Raw genomic sequence first — 19,061 nt, forward strand, 5'->3', positions numbered from 1 at the left:
AGGCAACTGGAAATTTAAAATTCTCTTTGGATATGCCGTGAGCTATACACCTGTGGTGTGGAAGGGCTTGCTTTGTCTGTTTCAGCACTCAGGATACCGAGCTTTCTTGACATCACATTTTTAATTGTACACATTCTGACAGTCAAGTACAAATATGGTGAGCCTAGGTGCGAGCTAGGATTTGGTATGATGATATAGGGTAGCTACTTATCCCAGGAACTGAAAACACTGGCAGTTCCAGCTGTGGCCCAGGAGGGAAAAGGCGGCCCCCACGAGGCAGCATCGGTATTCACGTCAACCCTGAAATTAACCAAATCGAGCCTACCACCCTCCTCACACATTTTTTTTTTTTTCTCTCTCTCCCTTCACTTTTATCACGGAAATCACAAGTTGGATGCCTAGGGAATGGTTCTCTCACTGAATATGACAGTGTTGGGATACAGAACACCCCTGAAGGAAATGAAGAAATGCTCCTCTCACCAGGCCTCATGTCTGCAGCACTGGGACTCAGCATTCCGTCCTCCAGGGGGACGTCCATGCCTTCATCCTCTGACAGCAATCTGAAAAAGAGCAAAGCAGAGCATGTAAACAATCGTATGGGATTTATCTTTCCCTGAAAGGACAGCCCAGAGATCCCAGGATAACATTTTCACCTCCCTTGGAATAACCTCAGTATGTGTGCCAGGGCTAGTGTAAGTGGCCCCATTGAGAATTAAGACTTTCTGCGACTAAGACCCATAGAGGACTAAGACCCACGGAGACCAGTTTTATTCTGCGCACATAGTAAGCCATTTCTCCTACCAACTCGTGTAAGTAAGCACACACCACAGGAGGAAAAAAAAAATCAGAAACAGGAAAAGCAAATAACTAATAAAATATACTTCAGGTGGGCATTTCATACGTTCTCAACAACAGAGGCAACATCCGTGCTTTGGAGTCAAGACAGGCCCGACTTCGTACAGATCTCTTCCTGTGTGTAAATCTGAGCATATTAAATTGCTGTTGGGCAGAGAAAGCATACTCCGCTGCTCTCTCTTTATAAGGACATTAGGGATATACCCCCTACCTCGTTGAGTTGCTGAAAAGTTAAGCAATCAATGCGAAGTGACTAACGTTCCTGCGAAGGTACCAACTGATGTTATTTTCTATCCTTCTTTGCCTATTTAAAGATTCATCGTGAATTACATGTTGGTGAAGACAGTTCTGGTAATGAGCTATTATCTCTTCTCTCTAAACGGTATGGAGGCCAGGACTGCTTATATGTAAGCCCAGGGTAGGAGAATAGGAAAATACTGGAGAAAATTGTGACAAATGCATATGCGCTCATAGGACTACTGTTCACAGTGAATCCCCTTTGACTTATTTTTACTTCCTGTCCCTTGTTCAGTATATCCCCATTGGTCATGATAATATGTTTTTCTTCTTATTTTTTTATGTTTATTTGTTTTTGAAAAAAAGAGACACACTGTGAGTGGGGGAGGAACGGAGAGAGAGTAAGACACAGAATCCGAAGCAGGCTCCAGGCTCGGAGCTGTCAGCACAGAGCCCAACGCAGGACTCGAACTCACGAGCTGTGAGATCATGCCCTGAGCCAAAGTCAGACGCTCAACCGACTGAGCCACCCAGGCGCCCCAATACACTGTTCTTCTTGATGCCTTCCATGTAACTTCACTCATCTGGGGTTAGTCCTTGTGATGTAGGCACTAATCTAAATTTAAGCGTGATAAACCTTTGTGTTAGCATTCTAAATTTAATCCCTCCCTCTCTGTTATTGACACTTTTCTCCACTTGAATCTGTGTCTACTAAATTTGGAATCTGCTTACCTGGATGATTAATTTCTCCAGGACCCAAGTCAAACTTCTTCTTGTCAGTAAAGCACCGCGATAAAAACAAAATTCTACGTCTCTAATGATTACTGTACTTGCTTCATTTATTCAAAAGTATGTAGTGAATATCGACTATGTGCTGAGGATATAGAGGAACAGAACAGATGAGCCTCATTCCTGCGGAGATGGGATGATGGGGTTAAAATAGTGACTATCACCAATAATTCAGTGCTGCTCTCTGAGACAAGTGAATGTCATGCGTTTACCCATCAACCCCAAAGAGCCCTTCAAAGACACAATGTCGGGGAGTTTCTATCTCGATACGCTTGCTCAGGCTTCTATCCTGTGTCTTCTCCAAAACGAATTCCTGTACCCTGGCAGGAAGACAGTGAGCAAGAGGTTGGTGTGGGAGTCAAAGGCAATAATATATTGGCAGGAACAAGGAAAATAGTGTCAAAGAGAGACACCGTACTGGGTGGCCGCAAACCAATTGTCCAGCAATAGAGGTGGGGGGGGGGGGTGAGCAAAGAGAAGGCCTGTGCTAGACCCCAGGTTTGAAAGTCCTGGGACCCAGCGGGATGGTTTTCCATGATGGTGGAGCTTTTCAGATTTCCTTACCACGATCCCCTGTTATGTGAAGTAATCTGTATGTGTTCTCCTTGACATGCACCCTGTAGTATCTGTAAATTGCTACTTAAGAGGAATTGGATTCCAATCTTAGTTCTATCACTCACTGTGTGTCATATGACAAATTATCTAATCTTTCTGTTCCTCTATTTCGACAGCAATAAAAGAGGGAGAAGGCACGATGCCAAAAAAGTAACCCGAAAAGGGAAAAAATGTGACCCGTTATTATTGTTGTTCTTTCTATCATCTATTATGACTGCCTTCTCTATTGGCCTGGAAGCTTCATGGGACAGGAACCACGTCTGTCTCTACTGTTATGTCTCCAGCACTTGGTAGAAGTCAACACCCGAAAAATATGCGTTGAATTACTGAGCTTGAAATTACCTAAATGCACATGTACGTTATTTCCTCTGGTCTTCAATGAGTCAACCTTAAAAAAAAAAAGACATCATAGCTGTACCTATTTCATAGAGTGCACAAAGGTGCACATAAGGGTGCTTGGCCTTAGCTCAAAAATAAATATGAGGGCTTTAAAATAGGTAGATAGTATCAGTCTCAAATTTTTGTAGGTTTTATTTGCAGCAACATGGATGAGCACGGAGGGTATCGTGCTAAGTGAAATCAGCCAGAGAAAGACAAATACCATATGATCTCAGTTATCTTAAAAATCAGCCCACCAACCAACCAACCAACCAAACAAAACCAACAAAAAACACAAACAGACCCACAAATACACAGAACACACTGGTGATTGCCAGAGGGGAGGGAATGGGGGATGGGCAAAACGCGTGAAGGGGAGTGGGAGACACAGGCTTCCGGTTATGGAAAGAGTAAGTCACGGGGATGAAAGGTACAGCACAGGGAATATAACGGTGTTGTAACAGTGACCGATGGCAGCTACACTTGTGAGCACAGCACAACATACACAGGTGTCAAATCACTAAGCTGTGCACCTGAAATGAATGGAACACTGTGTGTCAACTATGCTTCAATAAATAAAATAGTTTTGTAGGTTTTCTTAATGTTTGTAAGTTATGGGAAACATCCAGGGAATAACTTTAAGAGTCCCAGATCTGAGGGTATAGTTCTGGATTTTAATTCTACATTAGTATTGACAAACTGACAGGCCCTGAGAAAATTGTCCAACCACCTTTGTGATTTTAAATCGAGATTATAATAAATACCTAATATCCCAGGGACTATGGAGAATAAATATAATACACATGTGAGTACTCTGTAAATTAGCATTGACTAAGTTTAACGTATTACATTCCCTCATTTTAGACATAATATTTGTGATTTAATTGAAGCATGTGCCATTGTTGGACAAAATACAATTAAGGTTGGGTATTAACCCAGGCGAGAGAAAATTTCAGTATGACATAAATCTCCCTAGACTCCATTAGTGCTCTGAACTCACTGACGTTAGTGAATAGAGCCTTTGTCTCTCAATACTTTTTGGCAACACAGAGCAGGGATCCTGTTAAGAAGGTGCTAGAAAGCCAGCAGTAGCATGCAGAGGGGGAAGGGAAAACTGAAGGTTGTAGTCAGGGGTGATCAGAAAAGAGGGACTCTCAGACCATGGCTATTACAGAAGGCCATAGGGTCATTTTAGGAAACCACGGGGACAGAGAAGGAAAGTTGAACCAAAATAGCCTGGAGGCAGAAACCTGAAAGAAACGCTAGTTGTGTTCATTGTAAATACTTCAACCACATTCATGCCTTGGATCTGTAAATATTTATAGAAATGACGTGGCCAACCAGAGTAGCTGGCAGTTGAGCAAGACAGACTTAAGATCAATAGTGGATGCCTCTCGGGATCTATTTAGGTAACAAATCTGTTCAGCGTGAAGGTAAATATTTTTCCTTATCCATCCATAGCCATACTCAATTTGGGGGTATTCTGTCTACAGAATGGAGTTACCAAAGAGGCTGAGGGAATTGTAAAACACAAGTGGGACCCTACTATGGCTGACCTCTCAAACAGATGCTCAGCTCCACGTCTCCATCTAGAGGATGGACCCAAGACTGTTTGTTTGCTGGATGGTTTTCTACTCGTTACTGCTCTCCACCAAATATTTCTGGCTCTTGGCCTTCTGGGCACATGGTAAAATTGGACTTTCCTGCTCTCCTTTGAAATTAGGGTGGTCAGGTGATTTGCTCCGACAAAGGGAATGAGACCAGAAGTGGTAGGTGTCACTTCTGGGCAGAAGAATTAGGTAGGAGCAAGTGCGTAGGTATCATGGGCTGCTTCCCTTCTTGGTGGTTGAGTTGGGACTCTGGCGGGTTGTGGCCAAGTGGCTATGAGGAGCAGAGGCCCCTACTAAAGCTCACGGACTATGTAAAGAAGAAAGGAATTTTTGTTGTGGTTTGCCCGAAGATGTTGAGTTTCTTTGTTACCACATCCTAATCCGGCCCATTCTGACTAGTACAGCTGGCCTTTATTATTTGTTTGGAAGGGAGTATCTGACTCTCACTCTGCCCTAATTTGGGAAATCCATTTCCCACATTCTCAACCTAGGCTCATGTGGATGATACACATCTTGTCTGGGTTACTCACACACAAAAGAATATTTTTAATGTTCAGAAGGGCATCAAATGCTTTCAACTATGTTTTAAACTTGAGTATTTCTATATCATCTTGATGGTTTTTCCATCTAGTGCCTGTTAATTTGCTTAATGCTTTTCTTTAAATTGACTTATGTTAGTTAAGTAAATTTATTCTGAAAGGAAGGTTTGTATCAGGTATATACGGAAACTTAGTGTCACTTGCTTAAAATTGTCACATAAGTGAAATATAATAAAAATAAAATGATGCTATTAAATTCAAGGTAGAAACCCCCAGGCTTTCACTCAAGACTTTCACTCTGTTAAAAAAAAAAAGACTAGTGTCTGGAAAAGTATACTGCCCTGTATCATTATAAATACAAAGAAATGCTGTATAAGATAAAGCAGTAAAAAAGTAATTAATACATTTCCAAACTTGAAAGAAACCAAGGGAAATCCCCAGGTGACAGAAACAGAGTTACTCCAGAAAGCTGATGGGAAAGTAACCCACAGGATTTTGGATTGGACACAGGCTTTAGGGCTCCCCAGGAGAAGTGACCTCCAGGTGCTGGAAGAAAGGCCTAGATCAGAACTTCTAAAGAAAGCGGTGGACCTTAAAGAACGGCCCCCTTACTGAAAAGGGGATGAGAGGAATCTCTAGTCTCTGGCCTTGGAAAGCAAGTCTGCCTGGAATCTTGGATGGAAAATGAGAAGCAATCTGTAAGAATTAGGCATGCACTTGTATGCCGAGCATGTTTCGATTTATATTACCTGAATGATGTAGGTAACCCAAGTCAAGAGATTAAAATTAAATCTCATCTCTCTGAAAGATGAGCTCACACCAAAAAAACCCCAAAACCAAAAAACTCAAACTACAAACTACACAAGGGAAAAAACACTATGAGGGATTGCCATCAGATGCAGTAGACAGAGGAACTGGCAATAAAAGTACCCCTGCTGAAAAGGAACAATATGAAAGAGATTGTAGCGATTAAGGAATAATCTTTCAACCTTTCTTGTATGAAAGCACTGAGATCTGAGGCTGTCGGGCTTAGCTGGTAGTGTCACTTACCCTGACTAGCCAGGCTGCTTCAAAAAGGAACATCTAAAAATAATAATGCAGAAAAGGGGCGCCTGGGTAGCTCAGTCAGTTAAGCGTCCAACTTCAGCTTGGGTCATGATCTCACGGTCTGCGGGTTCGAGCCCCATGTCGGGCTCTGTGCTGACAGCTTGGAGCCTGGAGTCTGCTTCCGATTCTGTGTCTCCCTCTCTCTCTGTCCCTCCCCCTCTTGTGCTCTCTGTCCTCAAAAATAAACATTAAAAAATATATAATGAGGCAGAAGGGTTGACAATAAAGTGACATAAAAACTGTCAGAAAAATATTAACCACAGGAAAGCAAGCATCACACTATTGATATCAAACAAGATACATTTTAGGCAGAAAAGCATTATTAAACTTTACGAAAGTTATTATTTCACAGTAAAAGAAATAACTCTTCAGAAGATATAATAATCCAGAACCTATATGCTTTCAACAACAGCCCCAAAATAAAACAAACATTGAATGTAAGTTATAAGAAAAATTAATTTTGTGTGGGAATATTTAAATAGACTTCTCAAGAATTTATAAATCAATCTGAAAAAAAGGCATAAAGATATAGATTTGAATATAATAATATAGCTTGATCTAATAGATCTGTACTCAATAAAAGTACACAATTTTTTTTTTCAAACTTACAAAAACTGACTATATAGAATGTCTCACAAAATACCAGAAGTCAATATCACATGTGCCATAATCTCTGACTTCAGGGACATACATCTAGAAATCAATCATGACAAGACAATTTGGAAACCGAAAAACCCATTTGTAAATAACCGACAACGAAGCTCCATGAAACAAAAGTTGTGAAGGCAGCTAAGGAAACTCCTAGAAGATAACAAACAGTTTTGAATTCGGATATTAGAAAATCAAATGGACTGAATTCCCAGAGTTCAACTCAACCCAGGAAGCCAAAAAAGAACCGCGCTCTCATGTGATTCGATGCTATTTGTATTAAATCTGTGTACCACCTCTCACGATCATGAATACCAACTCAGGGGGACAGTGACATAAGTGATTCTCCAGTTCGAGAGTGGATTCCACGTGCATTGGTTGATTTTGTATTTCTGGGACTTCATAAAGCAGCTAGTATGCAGTCGCATGGCACTAGGCAGTCATCTAGTGAATGACCGCAAACACAAAACTTTTGGACACAGTGAAATGCACTTCTTAGACCAGGTACAGAGGTAAGCCCATTCTACATTTTACATCCTTCCAGCATGACTGAATCTGGAAGGATTTAACTGTTGTTGTAGGATTAGCCTTGCCTGAGATCAGGTTCTTTTTAATAGGAAAGGAGCAGGGAATCAAGATTTGTCACACACACACACACACACACACACACATCCAGCATTTCTAGATGGTAATGTTTCCTGATGGGCATAAACACCCAGAAGTACGCAGCAACCCTTTTGGAGTATAATCATTCTTGTGAGATTGGCCACTAAAAAATATAGCTCCATAGAGGTAGGGCAGCAGGTTAAGACCTTAATTGTTCTTTAGAAAAATATCATATGGTTATATTTGGCTATATTTGGGAAAAATGATTACATAAAGAGAAAGTTCCTTTATGTCAGAGTTTCTAAAAAAATTCTCCTGGCTTCCTTCTGGTCAAGTAAGATATACCGGACTGTTCAAGTGGCTTCCTCTAGAAACGGCGAGACAGGGAAAAAAGAAAAACCAAACAAAACTTTTCATGAGGTGCTTGCCTTCCTTTGTTAAGTAGGTAAATTAGCCCTTTAAAGCCCACAGGTTGGAGGACTGCCGTTTCAGGATTCTTGTCTGATAAAGTAGGCTGCATAATTTAAGGTAAGAATGGGTGCCATGTTGTGAACCCCAGGGCACTTACCAAATTACTCAAGTGGGAGGCAAGCCAGAGAGGCTGCCCTGGGTTTCACACTCCGCTTAATCACGCTGATCCCAAGGAAAGGAAGGGAGCTTAGGTCCCACAACAGGAAACTGGGTTTCAGCCCATAAAATGAGGCTCTTGGCAACAATTAGCTGCTCAGCTGAGCTTCCTTACCCTAGAACAGATAAGCGCCGTGGCCCCTAGGGGCCAGCCAGCGGAGGCAGATAAGAAAGGGGTGATGACAGGGAAAGCGGATGACAAAGTGAAAGATTGGGCCCTCGCCCAGATACCAACTTCTCTAGAGATTTTGCAGAAACCCACAAGCCGTGCCATCTTTTCTCGAGTCCTCAGAGGAGAGGAACGCAATGCAGTCTCCTTACCCAGGGTCAGATTCTAAAAGTCTGCAGGTGGCAAAGGTGACTTGTGGTCCAAATGGCCCTTGGATAAGGTTCTTGAGCTGTTCCCTGAATTATAACGTATGTGGTTGAAATCCTCTGTGTATAAAATCCTTTACAATAAATCTTAGGAACACTAAAGTTGAGGAACACCGAGCAGGAAAAGAAGACCATCCTATCGCTTCCCACCATTTGCTTTTAACGATAATTAAATCCTTTGCAACCATTTGCATTTAATAACAACGAAACCATTGTCTGGGAATGGAGATGCATGGAGAATTCACCTCCTGCCTGGGAAGCTTATGCCCTGTCTCTTCGTGTGTTTTCAAAGACCTTAATACAGATCAGTCATTTGTGTGTTGTTGAGACGATGAAATTAAGCGGCATCATCTCACCCTGAGGACGGGAATGTAGTTGTTCATGAAGGGACTCTCCGTCCACAGCCTGAATGACTCCCAGGCGTCTCCAACTCCACAGGCACAAAACGGTATCCAGCATCTTCCTCCCCACAGATCAGCCACATCCTATAGTCTCCGGGGTGGTTTTAAAAAACGTCCACAAATTCTTTGACGCTCCTTGCAAGAGTGGAAGCCTAATTCCCCTTCCCTTAAGTTTGGATCGAGTTTAGTGACTTGCTTCTAAAGAACAGAATGAAGCAGGAGGGACAGCATGTGATGTCTGAGAGTAGGTCCTAAAAAGCAGCGTGGCTTCCTCTCTGCTCTTTCTCGGGTCATTCACTGGGAGAGGTCTGCTGCTGTGTTGTAAGGCCACTCAAGCTGCCCTGGGGAGATATCCATTGGTGAGGAACTGAGGCTTCTAGTTCAAATCCAGGAAGGAACGGAGGTCACCTGCCAATAGCCAGGTGAGTGACCCACTTGGAAAAAGTTCCTCCAGCCCCCATCGAGCCTTCGAATGACCATAGCCCCAGCTGATGCCTTGGCAGCAACTTCCGGAATCCGAACCACCTAGTTGATTACACTCTTGAATTTCTGACACACAGACACCGTGAAAGAATAATATCTGTTGTGTGATATTTGTGATATATTTGTTATTTATATGTATATAATATATAATGTTATTGATATTTATAATGTACTTGTGATATGTAATATTTGTTGTGTTGCTAAATGTTGAGATACTTTATCATCCAGTAAAAGCAAGCTGCCACATCCCACGTCCCAGTGAATGTCTCTAGCTATTACCTGAGCACGCAAACCTCCAAACCAACACTCGTTCTTACTTCCCCTTCTTTTCTAACCATTTCTTCCCAATCCAGGTGACTATCCAGTCCTTTGGCTTCGCCTCACCTCTCCTGTCCATTCTCACTGCTAATGTCACTTATGCCAATGGGTAAATGCTCAAGTCCATTGCTTCCTTGCAGAAACCTGTTTCCCCTTTTCTCTTTCTGATTTTCCTCCCCACGCCCTCCAGATCACTGACTGAATATCTGTCTCAATCTAACCTTCTTATTTAAATCCCTTCAGTGTTCCCCGCTGCCTGAAGGGAAAGGTCTCGAGGCCTTCCTGGTCTCTCCCCCGGCCCCATGCCAAATCAGAGCCTCCTTTCTTATTGCCCACTCCCTACTTGGTCCTGCTAATCTTGCTCATCTTCTGTTACTCCCCTTGGACATCTCAGGTACTGATCTCACCCCCAATGCACACAGATGGGTCAGGGGCCATAGCTTCCTGTGCTCACTTCACATTGGATAGTTTTTATACTTTTTACAATCACCTATTCATAACTTGTCTACTCCCCCAGCCCGCCATGCCTCCCCACTCCTATCCCTCCCTCCACATAGGCAAAAGACTTCATGTGGTGCTTAGCACAGAGCCTAGCACGTAGGGGAGAAGGAGAAATAACTATTGAATAAGCACCTTTAGATGTGAAGGCTCCCTGCTTTTCCAGCGAAATGTTCCTCCCAATATCTCACCACGTATCAGAACTTGGTCATCAAAATTCTCTACCGACAAATTACTTTTGTTAACAAGTTAGGTTTCTTTAAAACATAACTTAGAAAAGTTAGTTGAGTCTTACAGAAATGATATTATAAAGAAGCAATCGCTCTAAACATAATTAGGTAAAATTCACCTGGTAGTGTTTACTGAGCCCTCTACCTCAACAATAAAAGCTCCTGGATTGAGCATCCAACTCTTGATTTGGCTCAGGTCATGATCCCAGGGTTGTGGGATCGAGCCCTCCATTAGGTTCTGCTGAGCAAGGAGCCTGCTTGGGATTTTCTTCCTCTTTCTCCCTCTCTCTCCCTGCCTCTCTCTCTCTCTCTCCCTCCCTCTCCCCCTCTGCCCCTCTCCTCACTCACATGCTCCCTTTCTCTCTCTTTAAATTAAAAAAAATTGAAAAAAAACTTAAAAGCTCCTTCCTGATATTAGGAGCATGTGAGTGTGGGCGTGGCTAAGCAAGGGAGAGGTTCTCACGAAGGGTGGGGAGGAGATATGGACAACTGTTGGTCTTTAGAATTGAAGCCGGTCTTCAGTTGCTGGAGACGACGGCTTCTGCAGATGACCAAGTGACGGCATTTGGCCCAGGCTCCTACAATCCTGCCCACCCCCCCACCTCACCAGCTCAACACTACCTGGAAGTTATCCTTTGTGGAGACCTCTCTGCCCTCCCCTTGCCTTAGGAGATACGCTCACGAGGGTTCTTCTCCCCCACAGCACAATGCAATGGCTTCCCTGACTTAATTTTACTTCCTTTCCCTCAGACGTTCAAGAGGGTACACACTCAGGGGCGCCTGGGTGGCTCAGTCGGTTGAGCGTCCGACTTCGGCTCAGGTCATGGTCTCACAGTCCGTGAGTTCGAGCCCCGCGTCGGGCTCTGTGCTGACAGCTTGGAGCCTGGAGCCTGCTTCCGGATTCTGTGCCTCCCTCTCTCTCTCTGCCCCTCCCCTGCTCATGTTCTCTCTCTCTCTTGTCTCAAAAAAAAAAAAAAAAAAAACAAAAAAAAACATTAAAAAAAAAAAAAGAGGGGACACACTCAGATGCCAGAAATATGAACAGGAGCCTCCATAGATACTCTTCCAACTGCTGCTCAAGCAATTATATTTGCTGACCCGCAGGGTGTGGTAGAGGCTTTGAGTCTGACCTCTCTAGAGCTGGGCTCAGCAAAGTTTTTCTGTAAAGGGCCAGATATTAAACATGTTAGGTTCTGACGGCCACGCCGTCTCTGGGGAGACTGTGCAACACTGCGGTAGCACAAAAGCAGCCATAAAGAATATGTAAACGAAGGGGTGCGGCTGTGCTCCACTAAACCTTTAGGTACAAAATTGGGTAGCAAGCAGACCGGACTTGACCTCGGAGGCTATAGTTGGCGTGAAAACAACTTGGATAAAATTTCCGTTCTCGAAGTCGGGCACGTATGCTTCTAAAAATTGTGAAGCTTTAATGTTTTCTGCAAGCAGCACCCCCAACTATGGTTGCGTGAGTATAAAGAGTTTAACTGGAGGTACAGTTTGGAGCTTTATGCATCAAAATGGTAACTGCAGGTGGCTTTTGACCAGCCATTCCAATTCTAGGAATATACGATATACGTAAAAAGATGTTTACCGCAATAAAAGAACCCGGGGTTTTTTTGAGGGGTATGAATTTGATGGTGATACAAATACAAAACAGCTGAACGTTTCTCTGATGACTGCTATCCCAAATGTACTATTTTCATCTCCTTTCCCCGCTTCCTTTTACCTTGTCACTTTCAGTTGTTAAAATCCAATTCAGTTTAGAACTGCTGATTTCTCATCTCACAATCCAGTCTCCTTCACTTCACTCTCCTAGTGGTACCACCCAAAGCTGGGCCTCAGGGAGCTCAGGATAGGAAGGGCTCTTCCCTCCCTCCTTCTACTTAGACAGCTTAGATCCAGGGAAGGGGCTGGGTAGGTGGGAGGGTGCAGTGGGGGCTGGGAGACGCTGGGGTGTATTTCCACTTCCACGCCTCTCCCCAGCCCGGTTTCTGGGAGGCGGCTCAGTTCTCTCTAGCCCCCGGCCTCTGCTCCCTTGCTTGAGCTCTTTGAGGTCCCACGGGGACTCCCCGGTGCCCTCTCCTCTGGTACCGGAGACCTGGCTTGACCACGGCTTCACTCTGTCCTCAGCTCCTGACACGGCCTCTGGTTGGGGCCTTCTCACCTTGGGTGGCATATTAGTCTGCTGGGAAGGCTGCCCTAACAAAGACTACGGCCTGGGTGCCTTAAACAACAGATTTCTCACAATTCTGGAAACTAGAAGTCCAAGAGCAAGGTGTCGGCAGGGTTAGTTTCTTCTGAGGTCTCTCTCCTTTGCTTGGAGCTGGCCACTTTCTCCCTGTGTCCTCTCGTGTTCTTCACCTTAATGTGTGTCTGTATCCTAATCTCCACTTCTTATAAGAGCATCGATCATATCAGACTAGGGTCCCATTTTTAATGACCTCATTTCAACTTAAATATCTCTTTAAAGGCCACCATCTCCAAATGGGAGATGCTAGGGATTAGGCTTTAGTATATGAATTTGTGTGTAGGGGGAGTGGGTGGAGACACAATTCGGCGCAAAACAGGTGGGGTGCTCAAAAAATGACTCAAGTCCACTATTACCTGTGGGGTCACTGTATGATGTAAGAATCCTGTATTGCCCTACCCCATCACACTGTGGCAGCTCAGGCCACCCCCTGCCACTTTCCTCAGGACACACACACAAGTCCACTGCCTACGTAGACCGCCAGCTGGGAGTGGATGAATACCATGGAAGGTATTCTGAATCTTTACCCATGACCCGCTTGGAGCAACCCTCATGTCGCTTTGGAGGGGCAGAAAAAGACTCACCCCACTATTCCTAACCAGCAAAGACTCTTGAAAATTCCTTCACTCTCCTTTCCCCTAATCTTCTGCTCACATAGGCTAGGGTGATGGTTGAGTTTGGCAGCAAGTGGCTCATCTTTTAGGAGGCCTTGGGAGAAGGATCCAACCCAACTGTCGAGAGCGTCTTGCCGTCTCTTTCACTCTCATATGGGCTACTTTGCACCACTGTGCCCTTCGCCTTGGACCCAACTTGTCCATTCACTGACTAAAGGAAATTTTCTACTTAAGTGATTTATTTTTTTTACAAAAATGTAAGGGATAGCTTAGATGCCCATTAATAGAAGAGTGATTGAACAGGGCACGAAATTCATTATGATATATCAATGCAAAAAAAAAAAAATGTAAATGCATTGACACGAAATGGCATCTCAGATATATTTAATAAAGAAATGAAATCTCAACATGGTATGTTTAGAATAATATTTGTATAGTTATGCACACTGATACATATGTTTAGGCACAGCCAAATTCTAGAAGGAATAGACATAAGCTATTAATAGCAGTTATCCATATGGAGTAGGTATGGGGAAAAGGGGCCTTTTGCTTTTTATTCATTTACTTTTCTGTGTTGTTTCCATTTTTAAAATATCAGCATGTGTGGCATTCTAAAACAAAGAGGTAACGTAAGTATAATTAGATTCTATAAGAGTTTCTGGATCTTCTCTTGGGCAAAGTCAAGTTAATGCTAGAAAAATGAAGTGCTAAGTAGTACTTTCAGCTGTTTATCAGTAGCAATACGACGCTGTCACGTCCCCCAGCCATAGTACCAGGGATCTCAACGTCTCCCAAAATAAAGTGTAGGAAGCCGTAGGCATACACAGAAACATGGAATGTCAGCGTCACCGAAGAAAGGCGGAGAAGCCCAGCCTCCGATCAGCCCACCATGACAGGCGGCCCCCTCTGGCCACGCGTCTATCATATCCGTTCCTCCTCACAAGTATCTCTGAAGGTCTGGGCCGTGCAAGCGGTAGGGACATCAAAATAAAAGACGCCCAGCCACTGCCTGCTTCTCGCGGCAACTGCTGATTCATGTTTTGCAGTGCCTTCTCTTCAGTTTATCTGATTCTACCCGTCTTTTACAGTCAGTATCTGAACCCTGCCTTTTGATGGTTTCCCTGTTCCCGTGGTCTAGTCTTGGCCTTGGGCTCCTGACTGTTTCTGTGTTTATTTCCGTAGGCGTGTGGCTTTTTGTGTTTTAGTCTTGCATCTTGTGTCTTTAAAAAACAAAAAAAGGGGCGCCTGGGTGGCCTGGTGGGTTAAGCGTCCGACTTCGGCTCAGGTCATGATCTCACGGTCCGTGAGTTCGAGCCCCGCGTCGGGCTCTGTGCTGACAGCTCAGAGCCCGGAGCCTGTTTCAGATTCTGTGTCTCCCTCTCTCTCTGCCCCTCCCCTGTTCATGCTCTGTCTCTCTCTGTCTCAAAAATAAATAAACGTTAAAAAAAAAAAATTTAAAAAAAACCTCCCCCTATTTTTGGTTCTGAAAATTCCACGACTTCATGTATGTTCTTCTTTTCCTTAAAGAAAAAGAAAAAACTTGATTCGCGTAGCATTTTTCCGCCTCCGAAAGTTTTCGTACTTTTGAAATCAACATCGTCTTTGGGTAGCGTCCCTTTAAGTCATTGTTATTTGTTTCTGGTTCTCAAATGAAGAAACTGAAGCGGAGAAGAGAAATATTTCCTTCTGGATGGGCTGTCAGCTTCTAAAGAGCCAGCTGGTACTGTGTTCCCCATAAAATCCCAGGGGTGCTGAGGGCACCACTCACCCCCTGCCCCCAGCGAGTATTTGTTGAATAAAATACCTGATGGATGTTCCAGTATCCTGTACCTTTGGTAACACCATCCCATTTTTATTTTCTGGGTTTCCTTCCCGATGGCTCAGTTTTTCCTTGCTTTCCTCTAGCGTAAAGCTCGTTCATCTTTTCATTCCCACCCAGTGACTGGCTGCGAATTAAAATAGAGTCACCCCTCCGACCCCAGTGACCCCAGGCAGCAGGCTATGGCAAGATACAGGCAGATTTCTGGAATCCATTCCTGCAGTCAGCTCCCCATGAGTTCAGGCCTGAGACCGATAAGGACACACGCAGAAATGGACAGATGGGGCGCCTGGGTGATTCAGTCGGTTGGGCGTCTGACTTCCACTCAGGTCATGATCTCAGGGTTTGTGAGTTGGAGACCCGCATTAGGCTCTGTGCTGACAGCTCAGAGCCTGGAGCCTACTTCCGATTCTGTGTCTCCCTCTCTCTCTGCCCCTCCCCTGCTCGTGCTCTGCCTCTCTCTCTCTCTCTCTCTCAAAAATAAATGAATGTTAAAAAAAAAAAAAAAAAAAAAAGGAAAAGAAATGGACACACAGGAAGGAATTGTACCTGAGTGTTCCAAACTGTCCCAGTGGCAAAAGAGACAGAAGGGAAGCTTCCTGTCATTTTTTTAAGCCACCATATCCCAAAGCCTGTGCCAAAGAAGAGGTTCCACAGATCTATACAAAAGGGCTTTGTGCCAGGTTAAGATTGGGAAACACCATGTATCATACCCTCCTTTTGAAATTTTATGACACATGTGAACCTGTCATAGACTCTGAGATGTCCCAGAGAAAATAAATCTGATTTTTGTGTACCTCACAAAGGTAAACCAAGGAAACTTTCTTTCCTTTTTTCTGTTTTTTAAATTTTCTCTCTCTCTTTCAACACGTTAATGCCGAACAAAATTTTCGAAGCACAGCTCTGAAACTTAGCCCAGCGTGATATGTGAGCCTCTCCACACATCTTGGACTGTATCTACCCAGAGCCCAGCAAATGCAGCCTGAACTGCTCTGTCGTAGTGATTCTTCTTACAAACCAGTGCGGTTGCCATAGTGGAGGTGGCTGGGGGGAAGGGTGAGATAGATAAAGGGGGTTTGTGATGATCACCGAGTCACGTATGGAATTGTCAAGTCATTACACAGTTCATCTGAAACTAACAAACAATGTATGTTAATTATACTTTAATATAAAAAAAGTGTGACCTTAGGGGTGCCTGGGTGGCTCAGTCGGTTAAGCATCCAACTTCAGCACAGGTCATGATCTCATGGTTCATGGGTTCGAGCCCCACGTCGGGCTCTGTGCGGACAGCTTGGAGCCTGGAGCCTGCTTTGGATTGTGTCTCCCCTCTCTCTCTGCCCCTCCCCCACTTGCACTCTGTCTCTCTCTTTCAAAAACGTTAAAAAAAAAAAGCGTGACCTCAGGGAAGTTACAGAATTCCTACGTGCCTCAGTTTCCTCGTCTGTAAACAGGGTAGGTAACACTACTTACATAAGGAGTTGTCAGGATTAAATGAGTTGATTTAGGTAAGGATAGAGAACGCTGCTTGACATGTTCACATGTCACAGTTTATGCTACAGAAGGTTAGATATTGCTGTTATTATTTCGGTAATTTTGCTAAAAGTTATAATAGAAAAGTGGTTTTCAAAAGCAGGTGCCTTGGATTCCAAGATATTTTTTTTTGAATAAATAGAGAAATCTATCCTAAAATTCATATGGAATCTCAAGGGACCTCAAAAAGCCAAAACAATCTTGAAGTAGAAGACTGAAGTTGGAGGTCTCACACTCTCTGATTTCAAAAGTTATTACAAAGCTATAGTGATCAGAACAGTACGATGCCAACATAAGGACAGAAATATAAACCAATGGAACAGATCAGAGAATCCAGAAATAAACCCACGCCTATACAGTCAAATAATTTTTAAAAATTTTACTTTTATGTAATCTCTACACCCAACGTGGGGCTCAAACTCACAACCCTGAGATCAGGGTTGCCCTAATGATTGAGCCAGCCAGGCACCTGTGGTCAAATGTTGTTTTGTTTTGTTTTTTAATTTTTTTTTTTAACGTTTATTCACTTTCGAGACAGAGAGAGACAGAACATGAACGGGGGAGGGTCAGAGAGAGAGAGGGAGACACAGAATCTGAAACAGGCTCCAGGCTCTGAGCTGTCAGCACAGAGCCCGACGCGGGGCTCGAACTCACGAACCACGAGATCGTGGCCTGAGCCGAAGTCGGACGCTTAACCGACTGAGCCACCCAGGCGTCCCTGGTCAAATGGTTTTTGATAGGAATAACAAGACCACACAATAGGGAAAGGGCAGTCTCTTCAACAAATGGTGCTGAGAAAACTGGATATCCACAAGCAAAAGAATGAAGGTGGACCCCTACCATATACCATATACAAAAATAAACTCAAAAGGGATTAAGGACCTAAATGTAAGACCTAAAGCTATAAAACTCCTAGAAGAAAACATAGGGGGGGAGTTTCATGACAGTGGATTTGGCAACAATTTCTGGGATACGATACCAAAAGCACAGATAGATACATGGGACTATATCAAACTGGAGAAGGAACTGGCTACATACTCACTCCCGGGCAGCTCCAGAATCCCTAATCCCCATCCCTGCCTCCACGTCTCTTTTCCTCTTTCCTCCATCTTGCCAAGGGTTAGGGCGTAACAGATCCAGGTTAGATGGCCTCTTGGCAATGGAAAAATTCCAGATCACATCTAAGGTGTCTGAAGATTCTGAACTCCCTTATGTCCTCAATTCAAAGCTGGAAAGAACTTCCTTCATACCTCCACCCTCAACCTCATTCTCCTGCCAGGAATTTCTCTGTAGACTTTCAGACCAGTTTAAGAAAAACCAATGCTCAGGGGCGCCTGCGTGGCTCAGGCGGTTAAGCCTCTGACTCTTGATTTCAGCTCAGATCATGACCTCATGGTCTGTGAGTTCGAGCCCCATGTCAGGCTCTGCACTGAGCGCTGAGTATGGAGCCTGCCTGGGATTCTCTCTCTCTGCTCCTCCTCCACTAGTTCTCTCTCTCTCTCTCTTAAAATAAAGAAATAAAACTTAAAAAAACCCAGAATGACCAAAACTAGGGAGGCAACCTATCACAGTGGGGCCAAAGGTATCAACCCCATTTCGTCATCCACAAATTGGGTTTGTTAGGGGAGATAATGTAAGATTTCAAAGAGATAATGACTAAAATGTTTGGCAAAAGTTATATTATTTACTATGACTTGTGTTATGTTATAATATTTAGTATTACTCTTACAGTATTTAATTGTCATAATAATTAAATATCAATATAAATAAATGTATTGCCATAAATTAAAGTTAAAAACCCAAATAATAATATAGTACGATTATTCGGGGCTAAACTAGGCCTCCCATATTCACTGTGAGTCACCAAGATGGTCATGAAACCCCTGACGTGACCTTTAGACTCAGCACAGGAGTATGGCAAATGACGCATGGGGGCCAGTCACCAAGTACGGAATCAACAGGAATTTTCAGCACATCCACTATCACATTTCTAAGGTAACTGTTACGGGCTGGATTTTGTCCTCTAAAATTCATGTTATGAAATTCTAATCCCCGGTACCTCAGAATGGAGTATATTTGGAAATAAATACTTTAAAGAGGTGATGAAGTTCAAATGGAGTCATTTGGGTGGGCCCTAAGCCCATATGACTGGTGTCCTTACAAGAAGAGGAGAGTAGGATACACACATGGAAGGAAGACCATGTGAAGACACAAGGAGAAAGCAGACATCTCCAAGCCAAGGACAAGGGCCTCAGAAGAAACCAACCCCACCGATATCCTGATCTTGGACTTCCAGACTCTAGAATCGGGAAAAAATTAATTTTTGTTGTTTAAGCCAGCCAGTTGATGATGCTTTGTTACGGCAGCTCAAGCAAACGAGTATATTATCTGGTCTTTTCCACTAGTACACCTAGCTCCAAGAAAGCCCTTCTACTGTTTCTAGGAGGGGCAAAGAGGGAAGCCAAGGTCAGGCCCCTTGAGACTGAGACAAGGAATCCATCACCTTTACTTACACACGTCCCACTGCATAGTAT

At 43.7% G+C, this 19,061-nt stretch overlaps 1 protein-coding gene across 6 annotated transcripts in view; it reads right to left on the reverse strand.

Moving 5' to 3' along the window:
- Positions 1–19,061, reverse strand: part of PRUNE2 (prune homolog 2 with BCH domain) — a 211,821-nt gene that overhangs the window by 40,268 nt on the left and 152,492 nt on the right. For all 6 annotated transcript variants that reach the window (XM_032595688.1, XM_032595690.1, XM_032595689.1 and 3 more), the window contains exon 9: positions 481–560. In XM_032595688.1, coding sequence (XP_032451579.1) covers positions 481–560 — 80 coding nt within the window. The remainder of the gene's footprint in view (positions 1–480; positions 561–19,061) is intronic.

This window comes from Lynx canadensis, chromosome D4 (assembly GCF_007474595.2).
Source record: "Lynx canadensis isolate LIC74 chromosome D4, mLynCan4.pri.v2, whole genome shotgun sequence".
Classification (NCBI taxonomy): Eukaryota; Metazoa; Chordata; class Mammalia; order Carnivora; family Felidae; genus Lynx; species Lynx canadensis.